Source organism: Plecotus auritus, assembly GCF_963455305.1.
Source record: "Plecotus auritus genome assembly, chromosome: 7".
Lineage (NCBI taxonomy): Eukaryota > Metazoa > Chordata > Mammalia > Chiroptera > Vespertilionidae > Plecotus > Plecotus auritus.
The window spans coordinates 142,613,118-142,639,529 of record NC_137774.1 but is presented as its reverse complement, the minus strand read 5'-3'; the positions used below and the strand labels follow the sequence as shown (position 1 = coordinate 142,639,529).

Here is a 26,412-nt window from a genome sequence, read left to right as displayed (position 1 = left end):
GTACAATGTTAATGAATGCAGTAACATATAATAATATAAAAATATTTATTAAAGTAATAAAATAGACTAGCGTGTACCTCTGGTAATTATCTACTTAACCTTAAAAACTATTTTCCTTAAACTATATCCTTCCTATGTTTAAACTACCTACCTGTTGCAAAGTCTTTTCACAATGGAGACAGGCTGTTGAAACCTGGGACAGCAAAATAGTCATATCTTCTTGTTGTTGCCTGAGCCAAATTAATTTTTCTCGAACATGAGCATCAACAACACTTAAAGCCATTTCTTCTTGACGACACAGAGTTTCATGTAGATCAGAAAAATAAGCTCGAACACATGACCGGGCATTCTCCGCAGTACCCGGTACCTAAGAAAATAAAAATAAAGTTTAAGCAACTCTAACAAAGATTGGGTATGTGAAATAATGAAAATTTAAATACCATCTATATCCTTAAAAATTCTCAAATTTGTATCTTCACATTAGCTCTGTCCCTTGGACCACAGCCTTTGGATACCCAACTGTTTAAATAACATCTCAAAAGCAAAGGAGTCTCTCTTCTCCAAAATCTAGTTTCCTCCATCTCAATAAATGGCAACTCCATCTTCCAGATTGTTCAAGACAAAAAAACTGAAACCATCTTTAACATTTTGTTCATGTTCCACAATTAATCCCTCAGCAAATTCTCTGGACTCCAGAATATATACAAAATCTAACCATGCCTCATCACCTCAACCTCTATCAACCTGACCCAAGCTATTATCATTTCTCACCTGATTATTATAATAGTCTTCTAATTGGTCTCACTATATCTGCCACTGCCCACTATAATGTATTCTCCACCCAGCAGCCAGAATGATCTGTTTAAAATGATAAGTCAAAAGATATTCTTTTGCTCAAAACTCTTCATTCCCCTCAAAATGAATGCCCAAGTCCTTTGTATGGAGTGTTCAAGGACAGACTCACTGAGAAAAGGAAGCCTGAACAGCAATCTGAAGAAGGCAAGAGAGGAACCACACAAATATCTTGAGGAAGAGCATTCCTGGCAGAAAGAAGAGCAAGTGCCATTCTGCCCTCAACTCCTGCTACATTCCCCCTCAATCACTCTACTGCAGCTGCATTTAGCCTCCTCACAGTTTCACAAGCACACCATGCACATTCCAACTTCAGGGCCCTTTCCACTTACGTTGCTCGGCCTGGAATACTCTTCCCCAGGTATTTTCATGGTTCCCCTTCTCATCTCTTGTAGGTCTTTGCTCAATGTCACCTTCTCAGGGAATGTATCCTCAAATAGAAATCTAGGTCTCATGCCTGACCCTCCAAGTCAGCTATTCAAATTAGCTATACTAATCACTAAGACCTAATTATTCAACTTCAAAATCTCAAATCCATCTACTTTTCTCCATTCTCACTACTTTAGTGATATTGGTCATAAAGCATCTCTCAACTGAATAATTTCAGCAACTGCTGATAGGTTCCCAGCTTCCAATCTTGTTGCTTACTCCAATTCATTTTCTACGTTGAACAGCAACTTTTCTTTTTTCCTGTCGTTAATTCTCACCCGAGGATATTTTTTCTATTGACTTTTAGAGAGAAGGGAGGGAAAGAGACAGAGAGAAACTCTGACGTGAGAGAGACACACCAATTGGTTGCCTGCCGGACGCGCCCCAACCAGTGCTGGGGATCAAACCTGCAACTGAGGTACCCACCCTTGACCAGAATAGAACCTGCGACCCTTCAGTTGGAGGGCGTCACTGTAAACACTGAGCCAAACCAGATAGGGCAAGGAGCAACCTTTCTTACCGAAAAACTGATTGTTACTTCTAAGCCAATTCTTCAATGGCTCATCACTGCCCTTAAGATAAAGTCCAAACTCTTTATAACAGTTAATAAGATCCTGCCATGGATCTTATCTCTCTAACCTCTTTTTCCTGCCATGCCCTACCCAATATTCCAACCTTCAACCACAGTGAACTGAGGATTCTACAGTATGTCTAAGTCTCACTTTTGAGCATTTTAACAAATGCTTCTCTCTAGGACAACTCACTCCCCACCCCACTTTTCCCCCTGACTAAATCCCTTCAAATCTCAGTTTAGATATCACGTCTTCTGGGAAATCTTCCCTGACTCACCTAAATCATAGTCCCTCTTATGCACTGCCAAAGCATCCTGTGCTTCCCCCACAAAATCAAGTTATCACATGTGAAACTGTCTCTCTTCCCTGACAAATTCTAAGTTCCATGAAGACAGAATTTGCATAAAAATTATTTCATCAAAACAACAAGAAAGACAACTGTATGGGAGAACATATTTGCCAATGATATTTCAGATAAGGGTTTAATCTCCAAAATTTACAGGGAATTCATACAACTTAACAAAAGGAAGATAAACGATCCAATCAAAAAATGGGCAAAGGACCTAAATAGACACTTTTCGAAAGAGGACATACTAAAGGTCGAGAAACACATGAAAACATGCTCAAAGTCACTAATCATCTGAGAGATGCAAATCGAAACGACAATGTGGTACCATCTCACACCTGTCAGAATGGCTATCATCAACAAATCAACAAATGACAAGTGCTGGCGAGGATGCGGAGAAAAAGGAACATCGAGCACTGCTGGTGGGAATGCAGACTGGTGCAGCCACTGCAGAGAACAGTATGGAGTTTCCTCAAAAAACTAAAAATGGAGCTCCCATTTGACCCAGTGATCCCACTTCTAGGACTAGATCCCAAGAAACCAGAAACACCAATTAGAAAGGATATATGTACCCCTATGTTCATAGCAGCACAATTCACCATAGCTAAGATTTGGAAACAGCCTAAATGCCCATCTGCAGATGAGTGGATTAAAAAACTGTGGTACATCTACACAATGGAATTCTATGCTGCTATAAAAAAGAAGGAACTCTTACCATTTGCAACTGCATGGATGGAACTGGAGAGCATTATGCTAAGCGAAATAAGCCAGTCGGAGTAAGAGAAATATCACATGAGCTTACTCATATATGGTATATAACGATCAACATAATTTGATGAACAAGAATAGATCCAGAGACAAATGGCAGGGGGCTGGGAGGTTAGAGAGCAAAGGACTTGTATGCATGCATATTAGCATAACCAATGGACACAGACACTAGGGCAGGGTGGGAATGGCTGGGAGGAGGAGTTAAGTGGGGAAAAGGGAGACATATGTAAAACTTTAGACAATAAATAAATAAAAAATTTTAAAAAATTATTTCATGATTAGTGCAATATAATTGCTCAATAAATAATAGAAGGTGAAAGGTAAGAAGGAAAAAGGGTAAAAGGTAAAGAACAAATTAAAAAATCCATACATGTTCTGTGTGGGCCATTCCAATTCCATCTTCCACTATTTGTTCTCCTCCTTCAATGTGCTGAACGATTCCAACTAATTTTCTGGAATAATCTGAGATTTCTTCAGTGAAGGTCCGTATACAGTGAGCCATATCTAAAATTGATGCTCGGATCTGGTTAGCTTCTGGTTCCAATACTGAATGCTATAAAATGCAACATTATAGAAAAAAACTCATAGTATTTGACTAATGATATAAAAAAATTACTTAAATCACTCCTATTAATTAAAAAAATCTTCAACCACAAGTGGCTTTTTTACCACATTTACAAAAGCACAGCACACAAAATGCTAATTTGCCTTCACCCAATAACTACTTATCCTGCAAAGCAATAATTTAATTTTTACAAATCCATTTCTCACTAACCAAGAAACCACAAGTATCTCTAAAATTTTATCACAAGTAGTTCATCAACAGACATAAATATCAAAACAATCCAGTGCATTATGAAAACATGCACTAAAGAAGAGAACTTTTGTTTCCTGCTGGAAAGCTATTTTCATTAAAGAAAGAATCATGCCCTGGCCTGTTTGGCTCAGTGGATAGAGCGTCGGCCTGCGGGCTGAAGGGTCCCAGGTTCGATTCTGGTCAAGGGCACATGCCTCGGCTGTGGGCTCGATCCCCAGTTCAGGGGCGTGCAGGAGGCAGCCGATCAATGATTTTCTCTCATCATTGATGTTTCTATCTCTCTCTCCCTCTCCCTTCCTCTCTGAAATCAATAAAAATGTATATTTTAAAAAAAAAATCATGATGCCTCTCTACTGAAATTTTTGTTATTCAGAAATTAAATCTCATGTCTTTTCAGTCTACCAAACGAACTGTGACCTAGAAGGCTAGGTAAAATCATCCAGTTTAATTATATTCATACCTTGTGACCTTGGTGTTTTCCATATTCTTTGCAGACACAGCACATAAGTGGGCTAGTTTGACAGCCTTCTTCCAAACAAACAAACTCAATGGCATGCACCTGATGCTGAGAGCACATGGTTTTCTCATGAGGTTTATCAGCGAGAGGCACTCGCCTGTGCTTTGCTAATGTCTTTGTAGAATGAGTAACTTGGGAACACTCTGAGCACAAGTGAGTTGCACATACAGTGCAATATACAGATGCAACGTGAGCTTCATCTTCATCGCAACGAATGATGCTCTGATAAAAACAAATTAATGTCTTAGACTGAACTCCAATCACTATAGCATGACAAATTTTGAAACATAAAAGCCTATAATCTTTTTTTATAACTAATCAGCCTTTTTATATGAAAATACACTGGTAATTAGTACAAAGGTCATTCATTACTCATCTGAGAAAGTATTCATTTCTATGGGTGAGAAGCTATTCCCAAAATTGATTATCAATATATGCTAATGTACTTGAGGCCAAAAATAAAACTATTCTCATAGATTCACAGTCAGAGTAAAGTTAACTTCCACAAAATCCCTTCGCTTTACAAGAAAGAAACTGAATAGAGGTTAGAATTCTTTTTTAAAGACTAAAACCATTGATGTTAAAAACATACCTACTGCTTTAGCCCTCACTGGTTTGGCTCAGTGGATACAGCACTGGCCTGGGAACCAAAAGGTCCCGTGTTCAATTCCAGTCAAGGGTACGTACCTTGGTTGCAGGCTCCTCCCCAGCCCAGGGCCTGGTCAGGGCACATGCAGGAGGCAACCAATCAATGTGTTTCTCTCACATCAATGTTTTTCTCTGTATTTCCCTCTCTCTTCCACTCTCTCTAAAAAAAAAAATAAAAATCAATGGAAAAATATCCACGAGTGAGGATTAACAAAAAAAAAAAACCACAACAAAACATACCCACTGCTTTAAATATTATCTGTCATGATGATATATAGGAAGAGAAGCACAATGCTATTTAGACAGCAAGGGGTGTGCATCAGAATTAGCTATAAAGCTTTTAAAACCATGGTGCCAAAGAGGGCTAATTGGGTGGGGTGGGTGGGGAGAAAGGGAGATATATGTAATATTTTCAACAATAAAGATTTGAAAAAAATAAAAATAAAACCATGTTGCCAAGAATCCAACCTGGGAAATACTTAATTCAATAGGTTAGAGATGAAGTCTGAATTTGTGTACTAGTTTCTAAAGCTTCACAGGTGAGTCCAATGCACAATTCTAATTGAAAGCCATTGATTTAAGCAAATAAACAATCAACACCTATGCTTTTAAGTATTAAGCTTTTAAGTATTATTTCTTTTTTTAAATGTCTTTATTGATTAAGGTATTACATGTGTGTCCTCATCCCCCCATCTTAAGTATTATTTCTAATTTTCATTAATTACTAAAAAGCTTCAAGTTGGAACATTTTACATGTCAGATCACCAAGAAAGCTTTGGAATTTTTTGCTGAATATTAAAAGGCCACAATTAGAAAGGGAGAGATTTGGTATAAAATTTTTCCAAAAATAAAAATTAGAAAATACATCAATGGTGTCACTCAATATCACAAATTAAAAAAAGAACACAGCCGAAACCGGTTTGGCTCGGTGGATAGAGCGTCGGCCTGTGGACTGAAGGGTCCCGGGTTCGATTCCGGTCAAGGGCATGTACCTTGGTTGCGGGCACATCCTCAGTGGGAGGTGTGCAGGAGGCAGCTGATCGATGTTTCTCTCTCATTGATGTTTCTAGCTCTCTATCCCTCTCCCTTCCTCTCTGTGAAATATCAATAAAATATATTTTTTTGAAAAAAAAAAAAAGAACACAAAGTTAGATAGCTTTGTTTGCAATTATGGGAAATATGTACATGTAAAATAAAAATTCATGTCTTCTGTTTTCAAGATTTGACAAGTAATTTATAAGGTCAACATCAGATAATACTATGATGTCTTTTGAAATAAAGATAATATCAGAGTGTGTGAAAGAACTGCAAAAATTTCAGAAAACAATGCTTCAGTTTGAAATTCATTTCAAGGATTTACTTTACATAAAGAAATCATAATGATTTAATAAAAGAGAAGTGAAAATCATTTCGACTTCTTTTACCTTGATGTTAAACATGGTTTTAAAGTTGATCACCAAAATCAATAACTGCTATTTACTACAACTATTCTTATATTCAGAACAGCCTATGAGCTATGCAGGCAATTAATTCCATAAGTGTTAAAATGTATTTTAATCTGTGTTCATGGACTTCTAATATTTCGGGATATCTACCTGTCTGGAAAAAGAGGATACACCTACACCTAATTTAACCTTCTCACAAAGATATTTAATAGTAGTAATTCCCTCAGAAGCTAGTGCTATCTTTAAGGCATTTTGCTTCTAATTAAATAGCCTCCTGCATAGAGTTTTCCTTCCTCCCTCCCTCCCTCCCTCCCTCCCTCCCTCCCTTCCTGTTCACTAGTTCACTTTTGTATCCTCTGCTTTAATGCACATCTTCATACTCTTCCATAATCCTACTCTTTCACTTTCTGGGATAGAAAGGAATTAGGATAGGGAGACAAGCTTATACACAAGACATAGTTTAGGTATAGTATTATGAAAGAATTCAGGTTTCAGTTTTACTTTTGTTCTGTTGGAATTGTTGTTGCTTTAAGAACTGTAATGTACGAAAAGTTTTATTTCTGGGATCCTACCTGTAAGTGAGGTAATATTGTGCTTTTTATGGCAAATATTTTAAATTAAAAGAAAAAATCCATGCTCATAACAAATATTTCACCAAGTTCAATCAATACCTCTCCAGATATCCCAATGGCTTCTTCTGCAGCACCATACTGACCAATATGTCCATTTTGTAGTCGTTCCAAAAGCTCCAATAAAGCAAAATTTTTTTTCAATCCCCAAACACCTGAATCTCCTAGAATATAAAAATAAAAACTAAATCTAACAGAATGCAATTGTAATCACTTTACCTCATACCTCAATAGTAATTTCTAAGTCATACAGTTTAGCCATTAATAATGTCTAAATTTTTAAAATGCAAATTTCCCCCATTTATTTATGATAGAACACGTCTTAATATTCTCTTTAAAAAACAGAACTCCTCAGCATTCTAAATAGAAACATAATTTCAAGTTTTATTATTTTTCTATCATTTAACTTTATAAATCCTATTCTGTCACTGACTTTTACTATATATTCTAAAATAAGTGCTTTAAAATATTTTTATAGCAGCCTAAGGTAAGAAATACAGTTTACATTGCAACCCATGATCATATGTCATATATATAACTGAAACAAAAGTTTCACATACCAGTATTCACTCTTACAGTGTGCAACACACTGTTTTAGGTTTATTTCTTTTTTAAAAAATTGTCACAACCAATTAAATTGATTTTATGACCACAAATAAGCTATGACACATGTCTGAAAATCCCCATACAAAAAATACACAACCTAAAATAGCCCCATCTCTAAGTAAACTGGGACTAGAACAGCTAAAGATAGTATTTCCCCCACCCCTCATCTAACCTAGAACCCTATAGCAGTCAATGACTATAAAAACTCCTTTTCACGCAGATACATTAAAGCAAGAAAACAATCCCTTTTAGGTAGATAAGACTCTAGGAATATCTGAATAAGAAACAATGCTTCTTTTCCCCAGAACTGACCATAAAAGGCCAGATGAGTATGCATATATGCATACATGCATGCATGCAAATGCACTCATTCTGATTCTCTCTCTCTCTCTTCCAAAACCTACAAATAAAAGCCAGATTCTTCAGCAGTTAGAAGGAATATGTCTGATATGTTTGTTATGGTGAGTTTCTATGCAACAAATACCACCTGACACGTTGCTGTCACCTGATCCATATTCACTGAATGAATGCATAAATGACGGGTGATGGGTTTACTGGCTGCAGGGCTCCGCTTCCTCTTGGCCTAGCTTTTCTTTAAAAAGGAAAAGGTGCAGAAACCGGTTTGGCTCAGTGGATAGAGCGTCGGCCTGCAGACTGAAAGGTCCCAGGTTCGATTCCGGTCAAGGGCATGTACCTTGGTTGCGGGCACATCCCCAGTGGGAGGTGTGCAGGAGGCAGCTGATCGATGTTTCTCTCTCATCGATGTTTCTAGCTCTCTATCCCTCTTCCTTCCTCTCTGTGAAATATCAATAAAAATATATTTAAAAAAAAAAAAAAGAAAAGGGGAAAGTAAAGGAAAGACCATTTCTTGTTGTGGTCCTCCAAAAAAAATTCAAATTAGGCTAAATAGCCTCTTCTGACTTTTGTGACCTCCTTTCCCCAGTACCTTTATGCAGCCAATCCAGCATTTCTCCCTCAACCTTGTTAACCAACAAGGCTTTCTCCTTAATTGTTTACATTTTTCACTCTTATTCTACTACAAGCTCAGTTGTATCTATTCTATTTATATAAGCATTAAGAAGTATACTAAGCAAGTCCTTTAATTAAAAATATTATCCTGACAATTTTCTAAATATTGTCATCTATATATATAAAAGCTCAGTGACCGGAACGACCAGAACGACCAGAACGACCGGTGGCTATGGTGCGCACTGCGGCAACCAACCAGCCTAATCCGGGCCCCGATCAGCCCCCAACACCCTGATTGGGGGTGGGGCCAGTCAGGCAACTGCCTGCTGCCCTGCCCCCCCCCCCCCCCCCGCACTGGCCTGGCCTGATGAGCCCCCATCGGGGCGGGCTGGCTGGACCCCATCTGTGCACAAATTCGTGCACCAGGCCTCTAGTTATATAATGAACTCCTAGCAGTATCTATCTACTGTCTAGTAGTATATCACTAATATTTCTGTAACTGTCAAAATAACTCTAAAATCTCAATGGTTTAAACCAATAAAGATTTACTTTTTGTTCATGCAACATATCAGGGTTGGGGAAAACAAGAAAGATTGTTCCATACTGTCCATGATCAGGGACATAGGCCACTGAGCCTCTAACCACCTGGACCACCTCACTATATCAGGAAGAAGAATTTACTGCAAACCATCATAAATCCCTTCTTAACAGCTTCTATCTGGAAGTTAACACTTCATCCTATTCATATTTCACTAGTTAAAAGGGAATCACACAGCCATACCTAACTATAAGAGAGTAGGGAAGTATAATTTTACCACGGGGACAGTAAAGAAGAATTAGAAATATTACAGAAATGTACTGATAACTACCACAATTAACTACTAATATTCTTCTTGGACTAGAGAATAAATCTGATTCTGATTCTCTCACATTAACAGTCATTTTCTTCTCTAGAGAAGGGAATCACAAATTATTTTTTTCTTTGTTATACCTTAATAATTTTCAAATTATCTGCAATGTACATTACATTATTTTTCTAGTATAACTAAAAATAGATTTTTAAAAATAATGGCATCAAACTATATCAAGGGTCACTAACACATATTTCACAGACTAAAATCACAGTAAAAATCTAATATATAAGCTATAGTAATTACAATCTACATCCAAGGCAAAGTTATTGGTTTGTTGGTTTTTCTAATGCGATATGATAGCAATGATGTCTAACTTCAACCTAGAACAGGGGTGGGCAAACTTTTTGACTCAAGGGCCACAATGGGTTCTTAAACTGGACGGGAGGGCTGGAACAAAAGCATGGATGGAGTGTTTGTGTGAATTAATATAAATTCAAAGTAAAGGAGCGGAGGGGAGAGCAAGAGAACCCTCCACTCTTTCAGCTCCGGCCCGCAGGCCGTAGTTTGCCCACGGCTAACCTAGAACATGACTAAACCACTGTCTGTCACAAATTTCTGATTTAGTTAAGCATTGAGGGTGGTAACAACGCACATTGTCGCATTTATGTAAAAAAGGTATAGTGCCCTTCAAAAAGGGAGAATGGTCCACCCTCCATTTAAGAAATATTTTTTTCTAAAATATACATTTCTATAGTTCTCTATAAAGATGGTATATATATCTTATAGAATAAAAAGCCAAACAAAAGAATGTTGAAATACAGATATCTTCCTCTTCCCCCTAATTATTTTTTGGCTAATAATGCATTAATACCATCTATAGTAATGATAACACTGTCCTATATTAGTTTTCTGGCAAACGGACATACTACGTATTTATTTAAATCAGAGACTACCAAAACCTTAAGAAAACTATCCTTTCCCTACAAGAAAACATTTTATAATCATGATTCTCAACTTTTTAAAGTTTTCCAGTCTAAAAATCTTTCTTTTTTTTGTAAATTATTTTGAATGTGTTCCACTTGACATCAACTTTAAAACAAATATTGCTACTGACCTGAAAAAAAATGAAAATTTTAAACTATTTCTTTTAAAGAAAATTCTGTTATCAAAAAGAATAGATTTATAGAACTTGGGTTTGTAAAATAATTGTTAAAATGTTAATGTTATTTCCAAATCTAGTATCCCATATTAATAACTAATTTTGAAATATAAAGCAAAGTTTTAAAAGATTCAGGAAACTAAAAAAATCAACAAGACCTTTACACTTATTTAAACAGAAAACAAGTAGTTATCACAAGCTACAAACACTCTGTTTTAATACCAGTAAAAAAAAACATGCTGACACTCAAATTACTTAATCTGTATTTTCATTATTGGCCTATTAATTATAGAATGATTGTTTTATTGTATCAATGGCTTCAGGCAAAATAATTTTCTTATTTCTTTGAATAGGTTATGTTCTCAGGTATCTTAAAAAGCTCTTCATATATAAATAAGTATTGAATATAAACAAACATCTCATAAGATTAAATAAAATTAGTACCTAAGATTGAGCTAATTTATACTTACAAGACTACTGGCCTTAACAGAAACTGAATCCATCTTGTAACTACTAGTATATAATTTTAAAAAGCAAGTGGGAAAAAATTTTTCCCTATGATGTTTGTATTCCATGAACAATTTCAAATCTTAAATATATACACATATATTTTCCTACCTAGGTCTGTTACTTGTCGATCAAAAGGGCAACGGATTGCTCTTCCATGAAGAGGCAGGCGGGTGAGACAGTCATGGCAGACGGTGTGACCACAAAGCAGCAGGCGAGGAACTTTGTCTCCTTGCAAAGAAAAGACATCTTCACAAACTCCACACTCCAGCACCTAATATTTGAAAAGGGAACATGTGGTCTTTAAGTGATTTTAAAAGCATACATATTTTATTTTTTTAAGAAAAGCTGATCTAATATATTGAATAAATCTTATTTAATTACTTTATTCCTCCTAGGTTGGAAAACTTTAAATCACCTTTTATCATTTCATCTGACAGACCCTACCAAAATTACATCAGAGTGAAATCTCCTTGAAATGTTGTGTTAGGGACTAGGATAATGGTGTAAATTATCATGATCTTCATCTTTTGAAAATTATGACTTGATTTGTTATATCTGAATCTGAAATAATATATAATTCTCCCAAACTAAGGTTATTAAACAACTCCTCTGCAATTACCTAACCTCCAAAACATCACCATTAATTTGGACAATTTGGAATATGTGCTAGGATGACAATTTACCCTTCTAATAAAGAACATGGTAAGACTTTAAGTAATTTTGAAGTATCCAGTATCTACTTATATCACATAATGTAAAGGCAAGAAAGCAATCACCTTTGACTTAAATTTCAGTTCCTTGTTCTCAATTAATAAATATGCCCCTGGGTTAGAGAATATTTTGTCTACCCAGTTCCAATGACAAGTACATGATTTGTCCAAGGCCATGTAGTCAGTCAAAAGGAAGGTGACGAGAATTGACAAATTCTGATTCCCAGGTCCATGAGTTTATGTTTTATATTAGTCAACAAACTGTATTTATATCAATGGAAGATTTTTGGTACTTTTATTTCTTAATATATCTGAAGTATTTCATAATTTTTTTCACAATTTTTGTTAATTTAAAAATATACCCACTCTGAACTGTTTAATTGTACCACAAACTCCTATGCCTGCCATCTATGACCTGCTACAATCTGATCTGTAGTTCCCAAAACATGACTGTTTTTGCCACTTTCTTTCTGCTAATGCTGAGGGAATAGCTAAATAAACACTTTTCTAGTGGATCCTCTTTTACCTTAATAAACCAACAAATTCCTAAACACTGCATCTCTCAGGACTACCTACAGCTCAGTCCAACTGAAATGACCACAGTGTCCCTGGGGCCCCCATGTGCCATGAATAAGTGTCTATCTTAACACCCAAAACACTGGAATACCTTTACTGGCTTTCCATCCTGTCTTTCCTGTTAGACCAAAAAGCTCTCAGGAACAGGGTATTCCAAATACCAACTAAAGTCCAACAAAATAAAAATGTAAACACAAAATGTCCAACCACCACCCCCAACAAATACATAACAGGAGGTAAAAAATAACCCCCCCTCCCCACAAAAAAAATAGGAAACCCAGAGTGGAAATCAGACTTAATCCATTAAAATTTTAATCTTAACTCTGAAATTATTTTGGACTGACTACCTGATACGGAAGCATCTTTCACTATAAATAAACAGGTAATTCATTACTGGCTTGTATCCCAGTATGTTTCAAAAAGAGTTTAAATGTAACACATAGCTCACAAAAAAGGAAATGAAAACAGTCTTTTCTTAAGACGTGTAGTCTTTTCTTTAAATATATAAAAAGATGTTCACTATCACTCAAAACACTTTGAAATGCAATGAAAGCTGTATCAGTATACTTTTTTTTCAGATTAGATAAAAAAGGTTGATAACACTTTGTACTGGTGCAAGTGTCAGAGAGCATATCTCTCATACATTGCTGGTTGCTATGAAATGTTTTATTGATACAGCTTCTCTGGAAGGGAATTTGGCAATGACTATCAAAAGTTAGAATAGATTAACAATTCCATTTCAGGAATTTAATCCTACAAATATTTCACACATGTGTAAGAAGATCTATATGCTAATCCTTAACAGTACCATTTGCATTAGCAAGAGATCAGAAACAAAGTACACACCAATACAAGACTGGAAAAAAGTTATGGTACATTCATATACTGCAAAACAATGTAGTCTAGTGAGGAAGAGCTAGGAAACAGCTGCACATAAATTATAGATATTACACACATACACTTCAATTTATCCTGTGGGGTTTTTTTTTTTTTTATTGATTTCAGAGAGGAAGGAAGAGCGAGAGAGAGATAGAAACATCCACGAGGTGAGAGAATCATGGATCAGCTGCCTCACGCAAGTCCTCCACTGGGGATCGAGCCTACAACCCAGGCATGTGCCCTTGACCGGAATCGAACCTGGGACCTTTCAGTTTGCAGGCCAACGCTCTATCCTCTGAGCCAAACCGGCCAGGGCATATCCTGTGTTTTTTTTTAATGCAGGAAAAAAAGTTTCACTTAAATATCAAATTCAATTAAATACAGAAAAGATATTCACCACAGAATTAGATATTATGAAATAAATGCAACATTTTTTACAAATGTTCTAACTAATGTGACACAGTACATTTTACTTGTTTATGATAATATACTCTAAAGAACCAAATTAAAATTTTACTTAGTTCATTTATATCTTATATTTCTGACATTATTACACAAGCTAAAAGAACTTATGCTGCTACTATAGGTTTCTTCAAAAAGCACTAGAAATACACTGATTAGTAAACCAAACACGGGTACAAAAATAAAGTTATTAGACTATTTTGCATCAACTCAGTAAAGAACAGAGTAATAAATTCTTCAGTATTTATGAATAGGAATTTGGGCTAACAATCCATATATATATAAAACCCTAATATGTAAATAAACAAAACGGCGGAACAACCGAACAACCGGTAGCTATGATGTGCGGTGACCACCAGGGGGTGCGCATGGAACATGGCGGGCATCGGCAGCAGGAGGCAGAGCACAGAACATGGCAGGCATCGGCCATGGCGGGATGGTGGAGGTGAGCAGGGGCACCAGATCAAGGCAGGGCACCGGTTGCTGTCATCTGAGTGAACCTCTGGTGGTTACTGAAAATTCTTTGCTCCCGTGCGCCGTGGTCCTGCCAGGCGCTCACACCTGCTGCTGGCGCCCAGAGCCAGCCCCGATCACCCCTCAGGGCTTCTCCACCTCCCCCTGATTCTGAGGGGCGATCTGGGCAGCAGCCACCACTTGCACCAGCTGACAGCGCTGGCCCCGCTCGCACCCACTGCTCGCACCCACTGCTGGCGCTGGCCCCAATCGCTCCACGCTGTCAGTGGGGGAGCAGCGGCAGGAGCAGGGCTGCTGGCCGCAGCAGGAGGGGCCAGGCAGAGGCGCGGAAGATGGCTGAGACCCGCCCCTGTGCCCACTGCAGCCTCACGGCCCACAGTTCCTTTCAAGGTGCACGAATTCGTGCACTGGGCCCCTAGTATAAGGTAAATTAAGTCCTAGATAGAATAGCTTTTAATTTTATAAACTTTACAAATATGCCAAAGAGGACTTCATTACATGTACTTATTACATATAAATAAAATTTTAATTAACCAGTCCATATTTTTAAAAGATTAAGAAGCCTCATTTTCTCTTTTTTTTTTGTGCCCTAACCACGATTTCAACCAGCAATCTTCCCATGCATGGGACAATGCCCAACCAACTGAGTCACAGTGGCCAGGGTGAGGCTCACTTTCAAAAGAAACTTTCTTGATTCTTTTCTGAATGTAAATAATATTGATTTTAGATTTTTATCTTTGTTTCTCTAATGATAAGAGCCATGCCATTATCAATTTGTTCATTAAACAAGAGGCCAGTTTACATAATGTTAGCTTTATTGTACTTCAATTCTTACCTTCCAATTAACACTCCTTGCTTTCATCTATGAAAATTACAATTAAAAACAAATTATGCCAACATACTTCTTACAAATTACAGCATGAGGCTCTTGCCAAAAAGGACTGTCCTACTGCACAGCTTAGGCACATATTACATGTAAAGATTAAAATGAATAAAGCGAGCCTCTAATATTTCAAACTGTGTGCTATTACAAACTGGAGTACCATCAGGCTTTGGTATAGTTTTGAGATTTTAAGGTAAACAGGATAACAAAGTAGATACAGCAATAATATTCATGCCTAATACAACTTCTTAATTCATGTTAATTCACAAAATAATCTTCAGATATTCTTAGAAAAAATACAATTCCATAAATAAAATCTCAACCACACAATATACCTTATAATAAGAGGGCTCCTTTGCATCTTGGATATGCTGTGTGTTTTCAGAATAACTTCATCAATACTAGTATATAAAGGTCAGATGAATCAACAACCACCAATACTGACTAATACAGTTGTGAGCAGAAATGTAACATTTGTTGTCATATAAAACCAACATTAGGTGAAAAATCATTAGAAGGCTATTATTAAAAATAAAAAATACTTCAGATATTACCTGGTCCAGTGGTTCTCAAACATGGTTGCACATTAAAATCAGTTCTGGGAATGCAAAAAATATACTGATGTCAAGTTAAACAGAACTGGGGGGGAGGGAGGGCTGCATCAGTTTGTGCTTTTTGAAACGTGCTCAGTGATTCGAATATGTAGCCAGTACTGAGAATTATCAGTATCTCAGGTTATAAATAAGGGATTTTATAAACCATTATGATCAGTTTTCCCTTCCAAATTTTTCCATACATATAGTGGAAGGGAAAAATGAATTCCACGTTATTTCAGTTGATTTTTTAGAAACGGCATCTTGGAGCATTTACACAGGGTAGAATTTCAAACTTCAAGCATAGGGCAATTCATAGCCCTAGTGTTACTGTCCAGCTGTGTTGCTGTTGGAGACTTCTTAAAAGTGTTGACCAAGCCCTAGCTACTTTGGTTCCGTGGATACAGCGTCGGCCTCGGGACTAAAAGGTCCTGGGTACAATTCTGGTCAAGAGCATATATATGCCCGGGTTGCGGACTCCATCTCCAGTAGGGGGACGTGCAGGAGGCAGCCGATCAATGACTCTCTCTCATCATTGATGTTTCTCTCTCTCCCTTCCTTTCTGAAATCAATACAAATATTTTTTTTAAGAAGTGTTGACCAAGAGAGGAAGGGGCAGGTCACCCAATAATTGATGTCTGATCATGGAAGTAATGCAATAGTAAAAAGCAAACTTTAGAGCCAGTAACCCTGGCTCTGCCACACACTGTTAACGTAAACCTTTGTTTCCTCACCTGTAAAACAGGAATTAACATCAACCTCATAAGTAGACACTAGCGATTTAAAAAGCTAACATAATACCTGGAGCTAATAATGGTTTGATTTAATAAAAACAAGCTAATTAATGCCTGTTGAGTTTAATTAAAATTAGAAGACCTGGGGGAAGAAAGCCCAGGTCACTCTCATAGGCCCATAAGCTTCTTTTCACAAATGCCCCCTAGGTGATGCCAGGCAGAGGGCTGGCAAGAACAGAAGACCAGTCGCGGAGGGGAGGGCCTGGCTTGTACGGCCAAGAGGGGCCCAGAGGCCGCGCATCCCGCCCAAAGCAGCCCGGGCCGCGGCGCTGCAGCCCCCTCACGGGGATGAACCACAGGCAGGCCAATGGTGGAGAACAGAGAACGCAAGGCCCCTCACCTTCACCACGGCCGTGCCCCAGCTGCCCTGACGGCCACTGTCTAGTCCCGATCCAGCCTTGTTTACAACCAGAGAAGCCATCCTTGGAGGAGCGGCGCTGCAGAAGCACCCGAAAGAGCCTCCAACGGAGGGGCGGGGCAGAGCCACCTACCCAGAAGCCTCGGCGCCCGCCACTGGCGCGCAGGCGCAATACGGCGCAGGGCGGGGAAATGTTCCCAGGACCGCCTCCTTCCTCCTCCCGCCAGTCACTAGCTGGCTGCACATCCTTGCGCGTGGGCGCTTTATTTTTATTGTTATTAAAGAATATGCCACTGATGGAAGGAATAAAGTTAAGAAAAAATTAAAGCTAAAAGAGAATTAAAATTTTGGGATGCAACTCTCGCTCCAAGAGCAAGATCTTGTCCCCAGTCGCGAAAGGAAGGGGGACGAGGAGGGACTACATCTCCCTGCATGCAGTGCGGTTTTTATATAAACTACAAGTCCCAGCGTGCTACCTCTGTATCTTTTACGCCGCAAGGCCGCAATTTCGGAGACCGCTTATTGTTCCGATGAGTGGTGTCGTGCAGTAGCGAATTGTGAGTGCGGATGGGAAGAGGAGTATTCTATGTATAGGCGTTCCACAGGCCAGATGTGGCCTTGGTGAGAAGCTGCCATTGGGTCGTAAAGGACCTGATAAGAAGGCAATTTAAAACACCACCGGAAGGGACTGTGTTTGACGCCCTGCCTTCTCGAAAGTGCGTTTTTCTGTTCTCTTCCGAGTTGGATTGAACCTCCTCAACCCCCGTAGGCTCTCGATCGAAAGTGCCGGTCAAAATGGAAGTGAATCCCCCCAAACAGGAGCACCTGCTGGCTCTGAAAGGTAAAGTTTTGCGAACCTGACTCCCCTTAATCTGTTCTCTCCCCTTCTCTCTCTGGATCTCCAAGTCTTGGCCGCACAGCCCTGGCCTGTGGGGTGTAGGCCTCGTTCTTCTTACACTCATTGCACGCCCTGCCGCTCTGCCCCTGGTGCCGAAGTGGCGGGAAGCAATTTCAACTCTGATGTTAGGTTTGAGAGCCTTCCTCTAGAATGGATAGATAGACCAGTGGCGGAGGGGAGGGGATGGCTTGTAAAGCCAAGAGAGGCACGTCACTCAGTTATGTGCTGTTGCAGTCACCAGACAGATTTTAGTCCCAGAACCTGACGTTCCCATCCTACCCGGGGAGAGCCCTGTGACCAAGATGATGACAGGCGACCTCTGAAGTGGTTTTCTTTGGTGTCTTGTCCCTTCATGCGGCACTGACAACGAGCCTTCAACTTCATCTGTAAAATAGCAGTGCCAAAGATTTAGAAGTACATAGTACTGACATATCATTCAGGTTTGTTAAAATCTACTGTAGTGTACTTCAAAATATTGTGTATATGGGAAAATTCACGTCAACTTTCATTTTCTGTACATAGCAATCTAAGTATGTTTGATAATTAGATCATTATTTAGAGAAAAACAGGTTAGAGTTTTCTGAAAAACTTTTAAATGCTTTCAGCTGTATTTTATCTGTTTTCCGTACCACAAATGCACTTTTTTATTTCTTGGATGCTCTGATATGTGGTTACCAATCCCTTCTTCCACTGAGGTGAGAAAATGCTTAGTAGACTTTTGAATTCAGTTACATTGCACTTCCTTGTGGTATCCATTTTGAGGGACCTTCCCTTCCAGAAGCCCACCAGTCCCATTTGTAACATAAAATCGTATACTGACAGCTGGGGTTAACAGGACGGCCTCTGGCTGTATAATTAAGGAAGTGCAATATTAAGTAATATAGCAAAATGCCCAGTAAGCTTAGTTTGAGCAAATGGGCTGGACTGAAGTGGGTTATTCCTTAAGAAAAAGAAGAAAAGGAACTGTCAGGGTCTTTATCTCTCAATCTCACAGCAAGCATGCCCAATAGGGGTTCCTTAACGCTCAAAAGTTAAGAAACGTTTCCAAGATCACAAAGCTAATTATTGAGGCAATATTTCAGCACAAGGCCTTCCTCGTTCTTTCCAAAACTGAGTAAGTTTAGACAATACTGAAAGAATTCTCAATGTCATTATCTTACAATGTGAAAGTATAAGGGAAAAAATAAAAGCATTCATTCTTGAAAGAATGTGCTAATTTAAGAAACATTAAAAATTATGAATATTACGAATTTACAAGTTGTCAAATCAGTTAATGGACATTAACAGTAGGTGAAAATAATCATGAGATGACTTCTTTTGACTCTTCAGAAAGTGGTCAAATGAGTGTTGACATCATGTCAGGAGTCCCCACCACTGTTGTCCTGACAGTGGGAGAACCCTCATCAAGTAGTTCTTTTAATGATTTTGGGGAGAAGGGATTCAATCTCCCTCTCTCTCTCTCTTTTTTTTTTTTTTTTTTTTTTAGTGCAAGATATGAAAGAACTTGCAAGTATGGCTTTTGCAGCTTTGTACCTGGTTAGAAAACCTAACTTGCAGATCCTGGAAGGCTCCATTCTTGAGCCTGTGTACTATATGCTGGAACTTATTATCAATGCTTAATTCGGGGCAACTTGAGGACTTCTGTGTTATAAGAAGAAAAAAATAAGGGTCTAGCCTTCTTGCTTCCCTCCAAATTGGAATTCAGGAGCCATGGTCTTCATACTGAAGTGCCCTAATGATACAGAGGAGGCTATCACAAAACCAGTCCCTAGCCTGGGTAAAATGTAAACTGAAACCATTTTTATGCTTTTAGTGTTTACTACTGAGATGTCTCAAAATTTTAAGTATTATTACTTCTTTAAATTATCTATATATGAATCTAGTATTTTAAAAATCACTAATTTTTGTTTCATATATAGTCTTAATATTATTAGTACCTAATATATTAATATCATTATTTCCAAATTCTTTATTATCTGTTAGGTTAAACATGTTGACTACTAGCATTTTTAGGTTAGAAGTGAGCTGATAGGGCATCTAATCCAGAACCCTTATTTTCATGAGAGAAAGGATTTCCAGTTTTGTGGATTACATTCATATTTACCAATAGCATTTTGGTAAAATAGTATATTGGGATTGGTTTTTGTTTTTCCTTTTCTCCCTGACTATTTGTATGTAGGCTATCCCTACCATATCTTATTCTTTGCAATACTTCCACTTTAGGTCCTGTTTCCCTCTGATTTGGAAAGAGACAGTCTTGTAATTTTAAATTACATTCTAGCTCTGAGGAGCTCAGCTAAGAAATTTTCTTTTCATTAAGAGTAATTGGATTACTTCAGAATGACCACAGAAATAATATTGCATTATCGAGCATATGAGAGTGATCCCACACAATTGCTGAAAATTGCAGAGAAAGCAATTCAAGACTTTCCTACACGTCCACTATCAAGATTTATCCCTTGGTTTCCTCATGATGGGTCCAAACTTCCGCTCAAACCTAAACGATCACCACCTGTGATTTCTGAAGAGGCAACCGAAGATGTGAAACAATACTTAACCATTTCAGAACATGATGTTAAATCACAGAGTTATGATTGTACAGTATCTTTGTTGGAGTTTCAGCCTAATTTGAAAGAAAAGAAGCACTTAATCCGGTCACACACACTGAATGAACAGACTACTTCTGGAAATCTGAATAAACAATCAGAGAAAGGGAAACAGCACAAGAAGAGGTCTTGGAGTGTTTCACTCCCCAGCAGAAATTGTACTGAAGATATTTTTCCTTTGTCTAAAAAATTGCAAGATAGTGTAAAGGCACTAGATTTACACTTATTTTATAGAGCAAGATGGACAATAGATCACACTATATGTAACAACCAAACTCTGGAAGACATTTGGGCAAAACTCAATAGAATTATCAGGCACAATGAACTTCCATCTTGTAATGCTACAATTCAGAGACATTTGGGCCAAATATGGGTGTTTTGTGATATTATGTACTGTGAATATGTGGGAAATCTCCTTAAAGGAAGATTAGCTCTTACTGGGAAAATAAATTTATTTGTGCGTAAACATGGTATTATTTTTAGTATGTAATGAATTCCAGTGATTGTTAAAAAGACTATTCTGAATGAACAGTATATATTGAAATAGATGAATAAATTTTTTTACTGGTTTTTAAATTTTTAATGACAGTTTTTTTTTATTTGAACCTTTGCTACCATAGCCTATTTATTCTTAACATTGTGAAAAATAATTGTGTGGTAATATGTGTTCAGTTTGTATCCCAGGAATAAACATCATGTGAATTTGTAGACTTGTCATTTAAGTAAGAACTTTCTGGATTCTACTTTTAACAGCCACTGTTTAAATTAATTGTGATAAATTATTTTTTATACTGAAGTTAGAGGTAAAATGTGCCATTCCTTTTGTTCTGTTACTTTTCCAATGGTTGAGTTATACATTCCTATGAATTACAGGGGATAGTTTGGATTTGGATAAATCCTTAAAATCTAATTTCATAGTATTTTTTCTTTACTCATCTAAGATGTAATAATTTTTTTTAAATGAAACTAAAACCAGTTTCAGTTTCAGTGAATGCTATTTAAGTGGCATGTATATAGTTGAAAATGGGAGACCAACCAAATTGTGCTGATGTTCCCAAAGATATGTAATAGATAACAGTTGATGTGTTGTCTTGAAACAAAGGTTAAATAAAAAGTATATAATTTTCCTAAGGCCATAATGCATCTTTAAGGCTATATAACATGTTTTGAAAAGAAGTATCAAATATGATAAGAAATCAAGTTACTCTTTATTCTAATACAGGGAATTCCATCTTAATGACTATTAATACTGCTTACTAACCTGCTGGTTCTTGAAGTCATTGTTGGTTTCCCATAACCAAAATGTTATAAAATGGGTTTATGCATCACCTCATAGAAATAACCAAAGGACTTACATGGGTATATGCATAACCCCTGGACACAGACAATAGTGTGGTGAAGGCCTGGGGATGGAGTGGGGGCAGGGTGGAGGGGGTCATTGGGAGAAAAAAGGAGGGACATATATAATGCTTTCAACAATAAAGATAATTTAAAAAAAAAAAGTGATTATGGAATAAAAGGTTTATAAAAGGATGTATTTATTTAATAAATTTAAATGCCTTCTATGAGCTGGATACTAGAATGTAGTAGGAAAGGACGCAAACGTGCCCTGCCCTCACAGAGCTTACATGGAGTTACTACTATTAAGTAGTAAAACCAAACTCTTGAAAAAAACCAGTGAGAGTGTATTCATTAGCAAGGTGGAGATATGTCTGCCTTGTAGCATAGTGCCTAGCATGGTAGAGGTTCCATAATACATGATAAATGTGCCCTTTGGAGAGATTCTTCACAGGCTGATATTGCTTCAAGTCTGAGGAGTCTACTAATTTTTAACTGAAGAGATAATCTTTTCCAATTAGGTTTTACTTTGTTCAAATATTGTTTTGCTTTTAACTATTTTTAGTATCATTTTGTCTCAAATGAGACTGCTATCTAGAAAATGAGCAGCATGTGCATGAATGCTTCCAGAAGTCTTTAAATGAAAAATCACCTGTTGTAGAGGGAGTTTCCAAGGTCACTTCTTCAGTAATGACTTCCTCTTTTGTTCATCAATCTTGTTTTTCAATCCAAGACTGCTGGAGAAATGTCAAGAAGCCGTTGAGTATTGCTAGTGAGCTTGTGAATAAGAGTTGGTTAACAGCCCTGACTGGTTTGGCTCAGTGGATAGAGCGTCGGCCTGAGGACTGAAGGGTCCCGGGTTCGATTCCGGTCAGGGGCATGTACCTTGGTTGTGGGCACACCCCCAGTGGGAGGTGTGCAGGAGGCAGCTGATCGATGTTTCTCTCTCATCGATGTTTCTGGCTCTCTATCCCTCTCCCTTCCTCTCTGTAAAAAATCAATAAAAAAAAAAAAAAAAGTTGGTTAACATGATTAGGCAAAAATAAATGGTGAATCTGATTTTTATTGTTCAGGTCTTATTTACTGTGAGGTTGCTAATCAAGGGCTAAAAGTTAGGTACTCATGCCCTGGCCAGTGTGACTCTGATGTTTGGTCATTACAGGCATGTGTCAGGGCACATGCCCCGGTTGCAAGCTCACTTCCCTGTGGGGGGTGGGGAGTGCAGGAGGAGGCAGCTGATCAATGTTTCCTTCTTAAATTGAACTCTTTCTTTCTCTCCCTCTCCCTTCACCTCTCTCTAAAAATAAATTTAAAAAATAAAAACCTAGGTACTCATAACACTGTTTTTCTTTGATAGTTTTATTATTTTGAAATGATTGCACACTGAGCTGAAAATACAAGATATAGTGGGATTCTTATGAAGAGTAGCTTTTCAATCCAAGAACCACACATTTAAAAGAGCTTCTTTGTTTTTGTATGTGGCAGATTTAAATTTTTCTAATTTATTCTATGTCAATTGCTTTTTAACCCTTTGAGAAAAAATGAAAAGGTCATTCAGAAATGGAAAACTGAAGATTAAGTTTTAGTGCAAATATTGTAAGGATCTTAAAAGAAGGGGTAAGGGGGATTCATTTCTCTTCTACCTAGAGAGTACTTAAGAAGTAATCAAGGCCTAAGAATTTAGAATCCATGGCTACTTCTTTGCATATTTAGAACCTTAGAACTCACGATTCTGTCATAAGCTAATAGTAGGGCTCAGCAGTATTTCTGGGTTACACTCTTAACATAGACATAGAAATAAATTGGGGAAACAAAGGCACATACAGGAAGGTGTATCTGTGTGGGCATTTAGTAAAATCCAATCAGCATTTACTCTCCAGGGAAATGCAGCAGTTACCATCATTTTATTTTTCCCTGATAACCCATCCATCTTCAAATAAATGTTAAGTCAAATGCAAAAAAAAAAAAAAAAAAAAAGATGGAAGGGCATTATATTAATTTAACTTCATTTGGTAACTCATCAAATAACTTAAAGATCACTTTTTGAAAATTTTCAAAATGAGCTCCTGCATAATGATTCTCTTTGATTTAATCTGCTCAAAATGCCCAAAATTAATTCAAAATTCACAAACATAAATGTCTTCAGGGACTAGATAGACTATAGAATGTGGTAAGGATTCCAAACCTGGAGAAGATTGCACTTAGTTTTTTTTTTTTTTTTAATGTTGTGGCCAAGCAAAATTTGTGTCCAAGTTGAGCTAGGCCCAGTTTATCACTTTGTAACTTCAGGCCTATATTTTTATTATAATATTTTATATGAAACCTGAATTTCATAAGTAAATGAAATGTCTGTTTTGTGAGTTCTACTGGAAGTGTCTCTACATATGGCACAATATGAATATTGGGCACTCAACTAAAAATCACATTGTTATTTGCTCTAATTTCTTTGGTGAAGTACCTACTTTAACATTCAAGGCTGGGTACAAAATTACTGTTTACCAACCAGGGCTTTATTATAGTTCCTCAACCTTGCTTCAGTTAGTATTTGCTCTTTTCCAACTAACATTATATATATATAATTTTTGAGGTCTATTACTATAAGACAGTAAATATTGTGTTTTAAATGTGTATTTGATATAGACGTACTTTGGATTATCTTTCGAAGAGTGAGATAGTTGTATGTTAATAACTTGGCTTTCTCAGTTTGTATTTAAAAATCTGCAAATATGACATATTGTGTTTTTTTAATATGTCTCTTGATTTTTAAGTGAATTTATAGATTAAATTTTATTTTTTCCAAATAGCTCATCAGTTGTCTTAGCATCTTAAAATGTTAATTTTTTTCTGTATCCTAATCATTTTTATTAACTATCTAATATATGTATTTGTATGGTCTTCAATTAATAAGCCAATTAATTTATTGTAGACTTAAATTTTTTAGTATATGGTAAGTCCAGTTCTTCCCCCCTTTTCCCAATTTATTTTCTTATTTTCACTTATTTATTTTTCTAGGTAAACTTTAGATACATTCTGCTATGTTCCAAGAACAAATCTTATTTCTGGTTGGAATTAAATAAACCAATAAACCATTAACTGATATTTTTGTAATTTCTATACAGAATTAATATTACTAAAAAGGCCACTTACTGAACTTTCAATGGTCAGTAATTATAATCAAGGGGTACAGCTCACAAAAGGCCCTTTTGTCATAAAATTATTGTTTCATATTCAAAATGATGCATCTAAACTTATTTTCCTGTCAGGCTTCTTTTGATTAATATTTTGTTGATATTATTTACACCAAACTCACTCAGGATTTTTTTAAAGCCTTGTTCTCCTAATATACCTTAACTAGAGGCCCAGTGCACGGATTCGTGCACATTGAAAGGAAATTAATTAGAAGGTGGCTGGTGGGGTGGGCCTGGGCGAGATGGGCCAGACACGCCCTGGAGCCAATCTCCTGCAGTGCCTCCCCAGCCGGCCACACCTGGGGCGGGACCACAAAGTGAGTGGGGTCCCTCTGGCAGTTGGGGTCCCTCGGCCTGGCCTGCAGGGACTGGGCCAAAACTGGCAGTCCAACAACCCCCGAGGGGTCCCAGAGGGCACTCTGCAAAGTTGCTGTCGCTTGGCAGCTCCTGCGTTGAGCATCTGCCCCCTGGTGGTCATCACGTGTCACAGTTACCAGCCAGTTAGCTGGTCACTTAGGCTTTTATATATGTAGACTAGTGACCCAGTGCATGAAATTTGTGCACATTAAAAGGGAATTAATTAGAGAAAATATTTTAATATTGCTATTTGCCCTTTCTCTATAGTAGAAGTGTCAGAGATGAAAGAAAATTAGTAAAATGTATATGAAAATCTTCCTCCTGTCAGAGTCTGGGGTGTGCCATGGGAACCAGAGTCAAGTCCCCGCCCACCCATGTGCACCTCAAAATCGCGCGAGACCCAGACCTGGCTGGCCCCACCCCCATTGGGCTAGATCCAGACCCGACCAGCCCTACCCCTGTCAAGCCCGGCCAGGTGGGGGATGCAGCCTGAGGTCGCCTGACCTGGCGCTGGGGGCGCGGCCTGAGGTCCCCCATCAAGCTCCGCCAGCCGGGGGATATGGCCTGAGGTCCCCCATCAAGCCCTGCCGGGCAGGGGGCATGGTCTGAGGTCCCCATGAAGCTCCACCTGGCAGGGGAAATGACTTGAGGTTCCCTGTCAAGCCTTGCTGGGCGGGGGGCATGGCCTGAGGTCCCCCAGCCTGGCACCGGGGTGGGGGTTGCACCCTGAGGTCTCCCGTCAAGCCCTGCTGGGCAGGGAGCATGGCCTGAGGTCCCCTGTCAAGCCCTGCCAGGCGGGAGACACGGCCTCAGGTCCCCTGCCCCGGCCCGGCGCCACGCAGCCTCGGGTCTCTGCTGATTGCTTGTTAAGGCTCGTTATGGGAACTCAGCCTCCACTGTGGGCGCAGCCATCTTGTGTTATGGAATCCCTGCCTCCACTGTGGGCACAGCCATCTTGTTATGTTGTGACAGTCAATTTGCATATTCACTCTCTATTAGATAGGGCTAGAGGCCCGGTGCATGAAATTTGTGCACGGGGATGGTGTCCCTCAGCCCACCTGCACCCTCTCCAATCTGGGACCCCTTGGGGGATGTCCGACTGCTGGTTTTGGCCCGATCCCTGAGATCCCGCATCAAGCCCCGCATGGTGGGGGGCATGGCTTCAGGTCCTCCGG

General features: G+C 38.3%; 3 protein-coding genes across 14 annotated transcripts in view; 2 read left to right on the top strand and 1 right to left on the bottom strand.

Annotated features, from left to right (window-relative positions):
* The window catches only part of TRIM23 (tripartite motif containing 23), a 34,201-nt gene extending 17,194 nt beyond the window's left edge, over window positions 1-17,007 (bottom strand). The window contains exons 1-6 of one of the 2 annotated variants that reach the window (XM_080681055.1): window positions 16,833-17,007; window positions 11,230-11,392; window positions 7,066-7,187; window positions 4,245-4,523; window positions 3,338-3,520; window positions 152-367 (exon numbers count right to left, since the gene is read on the bottom strand). In XM_080681055.1, coding sequence (XP_080537181.1) covers window positions 152-367; window positions 3,338-3,520; window positions 4,245-4,523; window positions 7,066-7,187; window positions 11,230-11,392; window positions 16,833-16,913 — 1,044 coding nt within the window. In that variant the 5' untranslated portion in view covers window positions 16,914-17,007. The remainder of the gene's footprint in view (window positions 1-151; window positions 368-3,337; window positions 3,521-4,244; window positions 4,524-7,065; window positions 7,188-11,229; window positions 11,393-16,832) is intronic. The other variant, XM_080681056.1, reaches the window with a different exon arrangement.
* A 331-nt stretch (window positions 17,008-17,338) lies between these two features.
* TRAPPC13 (trafficking protein particle complex subunit 13) overlaps window positions 17,339-26,412 on the top strand; it is a 31,210-nt gene continuing 22,136 nt past the window's right edge. For 6 of the 11 annotated variants that reach the window (XM_080681414.1, XM_080681413.1, XM_080681421.1 and 3 more), the window contains exon 1: window positions 17,339-17,691. In XM_080681414.1, the coding sequence (XP_080537540.1) occupies window positions 17,646-17,691 (46 nt within the window). In that variant the 5' untranslated portion in view covers window positions 17,339-17,645. The remainder of the gene's footprint in view (window positions 17,692-26,412) is intronic. The other 5 variants (XM_080681415.1, XM_080681417.1, XM_080681416.1 and 2 more) reach the window with 5 other exon arrangements.
* On the top strand, window positions 19,987-21,517 carry SHLD3 (shieldin complex subunit 3). The gene has a single exon (XM_080681427.1). The coding sequence runs from the start codon at window positions 20,089-20,091 to the stop codon at window positions 20,842-20,844; it is 756 nt and encodes a 251-aa protein (XP_080537553.1). The 5' UTR covers window positions 19,987-20,088; the 3' UTR covers window positions 20,845-21,517.

What these genes read in the sequence shown, in the direction of transcription:
- SHLD3 (XM_080681427.1), top strand. Translation starts at nt 20,089, where the DNA reads ATGACCACAGAAATAATATTGCATTATCGAGCATATGAGAGTGATCCC.